Source organism: Hyaloscypha bicolor, assembly GCF_002865645.1.
Source record: "Hyaloscypha bicolor E unplaced genomic scaffold K444scaffold_24, whole genome shotgun sequence".
NCBI lineage: Eukaryota > Fungi > Ascomycota > Leotiomycetes > Helotiales > Hyaloscyphaceae > Hyaloscypha > Hyaloscypha bicolor.
The window spans coordinates 71,731-82,614 of NW_020194526.1; the positions used below are offsets into that span (position 1 = coordinate 71,731).

The 10,884-nt window shown below is 39.6% G+C and overlaps 4 protein-coding genes across 4 annotated transcripts; 1 reads left to right on the forward strand and 3 right to left on the reverse strand.

The window, feature by feature from the left end:
* Window positions 1–5,157: 5,157 nt before the first annotated feature.
* Window positions 5,158–5,673, reverse strand: K444DRAFT_303176 (uncharacterized protein). Its single transcript, XM_024871742.1, has one exon. It carries the CDS (start codon window positions 5,481–5,483, stop codon window positions 5,214–5,216), a length of 270 nt encoding a protein of 89 aa, XP_024741344.1. The 5' UTR covers window positions 5,484–5,673; the 3' UTR covers window positions 5,158–5,213.
* K444DRAFT_660414 (uncharacterized protein) lies at window positions 5,389–7,064 on the reverse strand. Its single transcript, XM_024886457.1, has 3 exons — window positions 6,586–7,064; window positions 6,184–6,526; window positions 5,389–6,126 (listed from the first exon to the last, which is right to left on the reverse strand). Exons 1-3 carry the CDS (start codon window positions 6,853–6,855, stop codon window positions 5,864–5,866), a joined length of 876 nt encoding a protein of 291 aa, XP_024741345.1. The 5' UTR covers window positions 6,856–7,064; the 3' UTR covers window positions 5,389–5,863.
* Window positions 7,065–7,265: 201 nt separating this feature from the next.
* K444DRAFT_609007 (uncharacterized protein) lies at window positions 7,266–8,634 on the reverse strand. The gene is made up of 3 exons (XM_024879493.1): window positions 8,277–8,634; window positions 7,828–8,224; window positions 7,266–7,759 (listed from the first exon to the last, which is right to left on the reverse strand). The coding sequence occupies exons 1-3, from the start codon at window positions 8,574–8,576 to the stop codon at window positions 7,611–7,613; spliced, it is 846 nt and encodes a 281-aa protein (XP_024741346.1). The 5' UTR covers window positions 8,577–8,634; the 3' UTR covers window positions 7,266–7,610.
* A 632-nt stretch (window positions 8,635–9,266) lies between these two features.
* Window positions 9,267–10,273, forward strand: K444DRAFT_520979 (uncharacterized protein; the record flags this gene model as incomplete). The annotated part of the gene is made up of 4 exons (XM_024874087.1): window positions 9,267–9,546; window positions 9,600–9,859; window positions 9,916–10,163; window positions 10,219–10,273. The coding sequence occupies 4 exons, from the start codon at window positions 9,267–9,269 to the stop codon at window positions 10,271–10,273; spliced, it is 843 nt and encodes a 280-aa protein (XP_024741347.1).
* Window positions 10,274–10,884: the final 611 nt, after the last annotated feature.

Here is a 10,884-nt window from a genome sequence, read left to right on the forward strand (position 1 = left end):
AAGCTAGATAATATATCTTTAATACTTCCGGAATCCTAATTAAGGGAATTTATAGTAATAAGCCTTTTCCTGCTTTCCGAAATAAGCCTAAAGAATAGGCCCCTATTATAATTTCAGTTTCGACTTAACCGGATCTAGCTAAGAAAAATAAAGCTAATTTGGTAGAGCCTAGTAAAAAGACTACTAGTAAAGCTAGTAGAGCTAGTAAGACTAGTAGAACTGGTATAACTAGATAAAAAGAACCTAGTAAGAATAGAAAATAAGCTAAACCTAAAACTTCTAATAAATAGCAGAAATCTAAGTACTAGACTAAATATAAAGTTAGTAAAATAACAGAAAGCAAAAAGAAGCCCTCTATACTAAAGGGAAAGATATAGTCTAAAAAGACTCCCTTAACTATATCCAGAACCAAGAAGTAAAAGACTAGAAATATTAAGTCCGGAGAATTTAATAAAGGCATTTAGTATACCTATAAAATATTAGCTAAATGGAAATTAATACTTGTTTAGTAGGATAAATATATCTTTAAGGAAATATATAGCAATATTATAGGACCTATCTTTAAGTAAGAATATTATAGGATTAATAATGGATTTCTTAAAACTCCCTATATAGTATATACTTAGTAACTTACTAATATTCTCTCTATTAATATATAAGAGATTAAGAATATTCTAAAGGTAATTACTAAGATCTATAAAGTTACTAAAGGCAAGAAGTATATTTCTATTACTTGAGTAAATAAGAAAATACGAGATTTCTTTTTTAAAAGCTAGGAGATTAAGAAATATAAATATAAATACTATATTTCCGATTAATTCTGCCCTAATCTATAGTTCTAATTTAATACTATAGTCCCTATTTCTAAGTCTAGTACTACTAATTTGGGTATAAATAGCTATATTTATAAGAAGAATTACCTAAAGTAGATTAAGAAGCTTAGTATTCGAGAACTCTTAATAGAGAAAATAGAGATATTATAGTTCTATTTCCAAAAAGATAATATATTAATATATAAAGATCTTAGTAATAGCTACTTTACCTTAGTCTCTTAACTTTTAATAGCAGATCTATTAATATAGCTCGGATTTCATAAGATATTAAACAAGTATTCTATTTACCTAGTTATTTACTTTTAGCTAGTCTAATACTTTACTTCTAGAAATATTAATTATAATTAGTATAAAGGCAATACTAAAGATCTAGCTACTACTAAAGCTTTAAATAGCAAATTCTACCTTAGTAAAGAATATCGGAATATTAGTTATATTTTTCTTATAGACTATAAGAAGGCTACTACCTTTAGTAAGAAGTTCTTTAAAAACGTTAATTATTCCTCTATTTCTAATAAATTTGAGCCGGAAGCAGCTAAGGAATTAGGCAAGTATTTACTAAAGGTAGTAGGAGGAAAGATTCCGAATATAGTCTATTTAACTAGATAAATAAATACCTTTAGCTAGATAATCTATAAGTCTGGAATTATAGGAAAGTATTAATTCTCGAATAATATATAAGTTAAAGAATAGCTTAATAATAATTTGCTACTTAATAGGCCTTTTACTATAGTTTCTATAAGCCTAGTTACTATTAAGAATAGAATATATAAAAATGAAGTTTCCTATAAAGTTATTAAAGCCTCTTATCTAGAGCTTTCCCCTTCTATTAAAAGTTAATTTAAGAATACTATAGATAATACGAAATTCGAAGGAGTTATCTATTTAGAGTATATTAGTATAATTTATAATATAATTCGCTATAATAAGTTTTCTTAATATTCTATAGTAAAGGCAGAAATTAAGTAATAGTTAAAGGCAGATATTAATTAATATAGAGAACTATATCGGAATTAGTATAAGAATATAGCTAAGCAGGTTCGGATTGCCTTTAAACAAATTCGGGAATACGAAATAAGACTATTTAAGGGTAATAAGTCTTATTTTAGATATATAGAGAAGAAATTGGATTAATTAATAGAGGAGAATCCTGAATATTTTATTATTTCAGATTCTAAATAGGATTTTTCTATTATTTTTGATATTTAGGGAATAAATATAAATAAATAGGAAGTCAAATATAATACGGCAGGCTATACTTATTAAAAATCGTATTATTTTAGCGGTTTTGAGATTTAGGTTATATAGTAAAGGCCGCAGCCTTTTATATATAACTTGCAGAAATCATATAAGAAAGCTAGTTTTTCTATAGATTTAGATAAGAATCCTTTATATATATTTAATTAATTAAGCTTTTATATACTATATACTATTTATACTTTACTATTTATACTTTTAATTTATTATTTTGCTATTAAGTCACGTTTTATACTCTAGTATACTTTATATGGGTTTTTGTCTTATTATAGTTTCCCTCCTATACTACTATTTTAACTAAGGCTACTAAAGCTAGTATATAGGAGAAGCTTATTTTCCAGAACAAAACTGGCCTAGTTTGCTATAATAGGCTTCCTATTACTAAATCAGCTAATTAAGGCCCTAATTATTCTTCTATTAGCCCCTCTAGTTTCTAGTAAGCTAAATATATAAGCTATAAAACTTGTATTGAGATTTATACTCTTTACCGGCTTAGTAATTATTCGATTTGCAAGCTAGTAAGACTTTTTTCGCTCTTCCGGTCTATAGTTTAGTATATTCTAACTTACTTCTTTATTTTCCGGTATATATATTAGTTCTATAGATATAATAATTACCTAATCAAATTCCAGGTTCTTGACTTTATTACTACTAGTAGGGCCTTTACTTATTAAATAGTATTTGAAGAGATTCCTGAATATTTTGGCCTTTTAATTTCTGAATATATAGTATAGAGAATTCTTTATTCTAAAGGATATAGCTACTATATTGCTTATATAAAGCCTTACTTCTCTTCTATTTAGAAGCTTAAATAACTAGAATTCGCTTTGAAATATTAATACTAGAGAAAGAAGTAGAAACGGATAATCTTTTCTAATAAAGCTATTATATAGAATAGTAATATATCTTTCTATATAACTTGTAAAACTAGTAAGAAGTATCTGGATAAGTGCTTTTAGCCCAAATTTAAGAAACTAGAGGGAATAATAGTATAGGTAGTAATTACCTATAGTAGGAAAACAGAGCTAATTAATTTTAATTACTATATAATAGGCAATTTCAAGGGAAATATAGATAGCCAAGCTTATATTAACTATATTTTCTCTATATTCTACGATTTCTAGAAAAGTATAAAGCTTCCTGAGAAGAACTATAACTAGAACTAGTAACTAGTCTTCTACTAGTAAGATAATACTAGACCCTATATATCTAAGCTTACCTCTGCCTGAATTAAGCAAGCTAATATACCCTTTATTAACTGGCCTTCTAACTCCCCTAATCTTAATCCTATTAAGTATATATAGTTAATTCTCAAGGCTATTATACGGAAGCGTCTAAGGAGGAAAGGGTAGAATATAGCTAATCTAATAGCCTTTATAGAGCAAAAGTGGGCTAAAATCCCTTAGTATAATATTAATTAGATTATTAATTAATACTTGATTATATAGAAGGGGTTATTAAAGCTTAGGGAGGGCATATAAGGTAGTAGGGGGGTAGAACTAGTATTTGGTGGCTTTTTTATCCTTGATTTGGGGTATATTCTAGTATTTAGTTGCTATATAAACCTTTAATTAGCTTAAATCACTTTAATTCTAGCCAATCAGAGCCTCCTATTTTCCCTTAGCAACCCGAATTACCTAGGAAACTAAGGGGTTACATATGATCTACTTACAGGCGTCCAATCCGATGTGTCCACCCTCTTTACTTTCTGTCCGTACGGCCATATGGGTGAAGATCAATAGTATTGAAAATGGCTTCCTCGGTGGGGTTAATATCCAAATTCAGTCCATCCTCCGCAATTAAGCTTTCATCGTCCCGCTTTACCAATCAAATGGAAGATCTTTTCGCATTTGCCACCATTGAGGGCCTGCTCCGTTCCCCAAAACCCCATGGATTATGAAGTGTCATGGAAGTCACGGCTCTTTGCTCCTAGATACCTCCGACCCGTCATGGCTCTCGGCCATGATTGAACAATGGCTTCACAATGCCGAACTCGCTCACGCGGGACGAGTTCCTGACTTCGTTGAATAAGATGGGGCTGAAATCTGCGTCTCGAGATTGAGTTCGTTGATTTTGATCAGTCCGATAATACAACCAACACTCGACATCCCAATACCGCCATGGCGTCGATAAGAGCGTTGTTCGGAGTGCTTGCTGCTTTGCAGTTCGCGACTGCTGGCGAGGCTCAGGCTATTTCAACAACTTCTGTGGGAAGCTCCTCGACAGTCTCCAGCAGTACATATAGATTGGGCCCGTCACAATCAGCATCCACGACGAGCTCTGCACCAGTAGCTTCAGGTAAAACACCATTCTCTGAATCACGGGGTTATACTCACTCCAATTAGGAACCATCATAGTTGATGCTGCTGGAGGTGGCCAATTTACAGCCATCAGCCCAGCCATCTCCTATGCGCAGCCGTTCGCACAACCAATAGTGATAGTCAGAGCGGGCACATATAATGAAACTGTTACGGTATGCATATTATCTCGTTCCTCTTTCCGTCATTGGATGTCTCGCAAGATGTGGCAACTTCACATAGCCCCCTTTCAGAATGTCTCAAGCACTCCTCTGCATGGAAACTTCCTAAAAAGAGCAATGTTAACTCGAAATTCTCAGGTGGTCGGTACTGCGGCGGTCACCATTATTGGAGATTCCCCGACGCCCACCAACTACGCGAAAAATCAAGTCACCATATTATCCAACATCGCCGCATCTATACCAATGAGCATCGGGACGAATGGCGTTCTTGGAATTACCTGGAGGAACATCAATTTCGTCAACAGCGCCACAAGCACAGCGGCGGAGCTTTGACTCTTTGTTACCAGAGATTGTTGTTAATCATTTGCAAGTTACATCAACCAGACTCTTCTCAGGATACATGCTCGACGTAATATTCGCAGATTGGTTCGATTTAAATGCACCCCAATGGTATGAAATATCCTACCCAAAAAGTCAATATAAGATCTGCTGAACGACGTAAGGGAGGAGACGCTCGACAGAAAGGAACTAGGACTTTCTCCGTGTTGAAATCTTCAGAGTAAGAGGGAAAGGGGAATTTTCGATTAGTTCTCTCCCTATTTGTCAGTTTGAACTTGACGTCTCGTGAGCGAGGGGTTTAGGCATCATTTTTGCCGACGGATGCCCAATACGGAAATGATCACGTGATACCAGCTAGCATCCGCGACCACTGTCCTACTTACCTTCGTAAGTGAAAACCACAGGTCACTTGGTGAGGTCACAAGCCTCGTCTGCCACGGGGATGATTGCCCAACCCAATCTAATTCTGCAGGCGGTAAAGCAGGTAAGTGGGTAGTGACCACGACCCATCGAATGGACGATTGCCAGCAAATTGTGACAACAGCTAGAAGCATTTGAAGAGCTATCAATATCATGAGTGCCTATCACAACGTGTGTTCAGGCTAGCCCTACATTCAATTGCTGCAGTACGCTACATTCCGAACCAGAGATTCAAAGCGTGCACGAAAATACCTCCCTGTGACCTCATCTCGCCAAGGTGCCGTGGACTCTGTGATCCGATATAGATACCCTTCAAATCTTGTCTTCTATATTGATGATCTGCCTGCCCTCCTGAAAGTTGATGGTTAACCTTTTCTTTCCCCAAAATGTGAGCCCAGTTTAATTTCTATCTTGCTTCATGCATGCTTCGAGTGTTGCGAAAATGGTCTTGGTTGCACGCGGGTAGGCGTCCGAGTCGGGAGTCATCGGAGTAGCACTAAAGAGGAGTTTTCAAAGTAAGTTTACCAACTATCGGTCATCCATGGTCTTCGTTCTCTTGTGGACCCCTCTGATCATCGATCTCTTGTGAGTCAGCGTCCATTCCTAGTTGACTGGCATTGCTACTTCCAGCTTCGAAAACAACTTTTGACTGTGTTGGAATAAGACATGGATTGAATGGACCTGACTGTCGCGCATATTCCAAAGCCGACTCGGACGCGAACGCCATCGCTGCTCGGTCACTTGCTGATTTGCTGTTTGAGGATGTCGTGAGAGTCATATCCCCTTGACGGTCCACCGCTGAAGAATGTTAGCATTTAAGACTCTCTGCTTATCCATTATGAGGAGAACCCTTACGCTCAATTCGTCTCCTCTTGTTTGGCCTCTCAGACTTCTCATACACATCCTCTTCGTCGTCTTCCTCCAGCCAATCCTCCCCAAATAATATATCTGATTCAAGAACGCCTTTGCTAACGATGCGGAAGGTCTTCTGACGTGTCTTGACCCCAAAGCGAGCGCGCCATGCTAACTTAATAGTCTTTCTTCCTCCTAAGACTCCTGTGGCTCTCAGGCGCTTGACAGTATTTTCGCAAATCAGGCTCTCCTTTTCCGTATCCTTGCGGTAACGGCAACCGGTATATACGGGCTTTGGATCGTCTAGCTCCTCGAACGTAAGGTGTACATGATCTGGACGTTCTGGCTAAAAACGGAATATGTTATCGACCGATGATCCATGGAGAAGGAGCCGATGTTGCTTACCTGGTCAGTTTCCGAGTCTCTCTGTAAGCTCTTAGCATTGGGGCCTAAATCAAATCCATTGGCGTGCGGAGGTGATGGGGGTAGACTTTGAGCATCAGACAATAAGCGCATAAGTCGAAGCTTGCTGCTTTCTATCTTCTTTGGGTCGAAATCTTTGCCAATCAAGTATCCCCTCAAATCGGGCCAGCTGTCAGTGGGCAACCAAGATTCGTTCGCTGCTAGTTGGATGACTGTATAATCGAGGGGTTCCAACCGTTCCCGTTCCATCATACGGTACCATGACCTCTAGATGCATGAATGCAGGAGGCTGTTGGGTATTCTAGCTAGTAGGTTCGCGGTTGGCGAAGACGGGAACCTGCTGGGATCACGACTGTCTGATTCGAGGCGGGAAGTTTTACTACTTCATATAATTAACCGCAGCGATATCAATCGATCCAGGTCGAATGGCAATGAAGGAAACCCTGAAGGAAGAGTTCTTGATGATGGTGAAAGTCGCGACCCATGGTGTGCCTGAGGGGTTCATACTGGTGTCCTATCGCTATCTGCATGCAGTAGTCAGCACGGTCGCCAATCGTCGCATCCTTCCCTCTGCTGGGGGGGCTGTGGCTCAGTAACTCCTTCGTCAACCAATTTAAATCTACATATCATTTATTGGTAGGTTTTGGGGATCGCGTTCCAAGACTGGATGAAAGCCACTCTTTCAGGTACTGCCTACTGCCATACGGAAGCTGCACATCGCCATGAGGAACGTAGGAATTCCAGGAAGATAACACGGGAATGTGTTTCAACAGCCTATTCTTATCTATGCATCGAGACGCCAAAGTTCATCACCACGCCAACCAGGTTTCCGCCACCTGAAGCTTCTAATAGCTCGCCTCCACCAGCTCTAGCTTCCGTACTGTACAGTACTAGGCCCACAACGGAATTCGGATGTGCTCTGTATTGCCACCTCTTAACAAAACTATTCATACCGCGAACGATAGGCCTCAAAACCTACGCCGTAACGCCCCTGCTAACGAGTGAGATCAAACTTTCCTCTGCGGGTCCTTCCTAGGGTTTGTTCTCGGAGTTGTATTTGAGCTCTTGCTATTCTTTGCCAGCTCCTGTCGATGGGCCAAGACAGCTGGCTCTGCTCTTGCTTCAGCTCCACGCTCTCTTATGATATTCTCCTCCTCTACAGCAAAAAGGCAATCAGTAATGATTTCATCGCGCTTCAGGAACACAAGCTAATCAGAAGCTTGCCTTCAGTCTTGACTTTCTTTGCCAAAATAAGCACCCCCGGGCTCTTGATCGTCACGATATTTTCTTTGAGAAGGAAGTTCTTCCCAATAATAACATCGAAGGACGCATCCTCCGCAACACGAAAGTCGGACTGGCGAGCCTGCAAAAAGCCGAATCCGTACCAAGTAATAGATACTGCACAATTCGAGACAACCGTTTTTGTTGTTGAAAAAGTGAAGTACTCCAGGCTTGCAGTTCTAGTCGTCAGCTTCAGCCGTTCTCGAACCCTTTCGGAGATCCAGTTTTCATCCGTCCCGGTGTCAAGCTTGGCACAGACTTCAAGTGGTTCATCATCGACTTCTGAGAGCATGGTCAAATATTCTTCGGTGGGATCATTCAAAGGGTCAATAGTCGTGTTCTTGGGATGTTCAGTATCAACCGCAGCATTCTCTGGGGCGAATTGCACTTACTTCCCTGCCAACCACTTCCGAGGGAGCCCAGGCCGTTGCCATCGGCCTAGGAGGCGGACGACTAGTTTGGTGGCTATTCATGGGCTGTACCGTCGCAGAACGGACTGGATAGTCCATCGGAGTAAGATTTCCATAGCGAAGAAGAGCACTGTGAGCGTCTGGTCGAGGCATGCCAAGCTTGTCTGCAAATTCGAGGCTCACTGGCACCCCCGTCAGTACCTCGGACATTTTCAGGAATCTTTCACGATTGAGCAAATTCTCGAAGTAGGCATCGCTGTTTCCTTGGGTGTTTGAAGACATATTGGGGCGCTATCAGCCTATCTTAGGCAGAGTGGTGCTGCAAGAAATCGAAAATGCCGTGCTTGAGGTAGAGTTGTGAGGGGGAAAATTCGCTTGAGCGTTAGGCACACATTTCGCTTAATTATGGCGCTAAGGAGTATTTAGCCTCGCTCCCAAGCTTCTACGAGCTTCACGCTTCTCTTCTAGAAATAATCACAATTCTAGAAATCTCCTGTGTTCCTATGTAACGTGAATTAGAGCTGGTAATTCATCAACCTGGTACTTGGTTCACTTCTGCCTATTTCTTCTGAGGATCTTCAGAGTCAACCAAAGTGGGCACTCTCCGTATAAATCACGGGCGCCAATCTGAAGAATACCCATGGCAGAGGGGTCTTGCTTCGGAGACCACGGCCGTCAGACTTCCTATAATTTCCTTGCTAATGGTGTGTTTACCAATTAATTGCGCCACTGGTAGTCAACGCCCAGTTTATAAGGAGCCGCCGCCGAGTAGTGATGGTCACGTTGGGCAGCTGATGGAGTGATGCAGCCAATCCAGTCTCGACACCTATCCGACGTCGGTCAGCGATTCTCTTGCGTCTCGACCCTCCAAATCCGAGCCGTATGCAGGAGCTGCAAGACAGCCTTACAACATTTCATTCTCTAAATAGCAGTGATGTTGTCGAAATTCAGTTTCTCAGGCATGTGTTCGAAATGGAAGGCTACGAGAAGATCGCTGGTATTATGGCTCAGCATCATGATCTTGCAATTTTGCGCCGTTTCAATACATTGAATGTGAAGGATTTGTTGTACAGGCAAGCGGAACTTGTCCACTTAGAATCGGAGCTTCATTGCATAGCTGAAGATGACCAGGGAATCCCGGACCGCGCCTTCTACGCTCGTGATTGGTGGTCTCTGGCCGAATCCGAAGATGATAATGAGAAGCGACAGTGGTCGAAAATGTTGCAGATCCAAGAAAAGCTGAAGGCATATAGTACGTTCAGATATTTTGTCGGTTTTTCTAGTTTCTGATTGAATTCTGCATAGATGATCGACTATTGCAACAAGTCCAATTAAGTAGGCTGGAAGGACCGAAGACTTACGACCTAGACTTTCTACGCGATTGGCTGGAGCGTCCAAAGATGGGAAACTTCCCACTCAGAGGTCTCGATCAACATGCCTGGTCCAAAGAGAATGAAACAGATCTCGTTGCTATTCGCCGAAGAGAAAATGGAGAGCCGTTCTCAAGATGGCTTATCAATACCGTTGTTCCTTATTTTCATAACAGAATAGGAAAGCGATTGAAAGTACGTATTTCCGCAGGGTACTCATTTTTAAACAGAGAGCTCAGTTCAATTCTCAGAAACCACACCCAGAGGAACCTGAATCCGAAATCACGGAGTATTCAGACCACCGTCTCCTGACCATTGCCGATATCCTTGGAACTATCATCTCATGCCTTTTGCCAGTGATGTCATTCGTTATTCTTTACTTCGTCACAGATACTATTGCTCGACTTGGCATTACAGTCGCCTTCACCGTTTTATTCTCTGTTGCTTTGATGCTAGTGACCCAAGCACGAAGGATAGAGATCTTCGCTGCAACATCTGCGTATGCACCTGCCTATAGCTACAAGATTGGGACCTTTCAGGCTGACATTTTGTAGGTTCGCCGGCATTCAAGTTGTTTTTATAAGCGGCAACGTTGGCGGAGTGTTATAGTTAGAGCAATCTATAAATGTCGGTTTTCTTATACTATCGAAATCTCGAGAAAAAATCTATTGAAATGGGAACAATATATTGGTACAAAATCGATATATTGGAGGTTGACAGTTTTTAGAATGACTAGATACAAGAGAGTGAAGTCTAAAAGCAGAGGAGAAAGTGTCTAAAGGATCTTTATCCCTATTACTTATTAGCAATATTAATAATGCCTGTAACGGCTGGTGTTACATGGGTGTCACATGGGCGTCACATGGTTGGTTTCAGCTAAGGTTCCAAGCTATGGTTCAAACCAAGCTCGGCGTTTCAGTGGTCTTGGCCATACTTACTTATCCACTGCCATACCTCACTTCTCTCCTTCTCTCCTTAGCTTTAGATTCTGTAAGACATTGGAATTATAGATATTTGCACATCGTTTCATTGCTTTGTTCCTGTATTACAATACCGAGCCTGCTTTTTCTAATATATTATGAATTAGCTAATAAATCAAAAGTAATAATAATAATAATAATAATAATAATAATAATAATAATAATAATAATAATAATAATAATAATAATAATAATAATAATAATAATAATAATAATAATAATAATAATAATAATAATAAT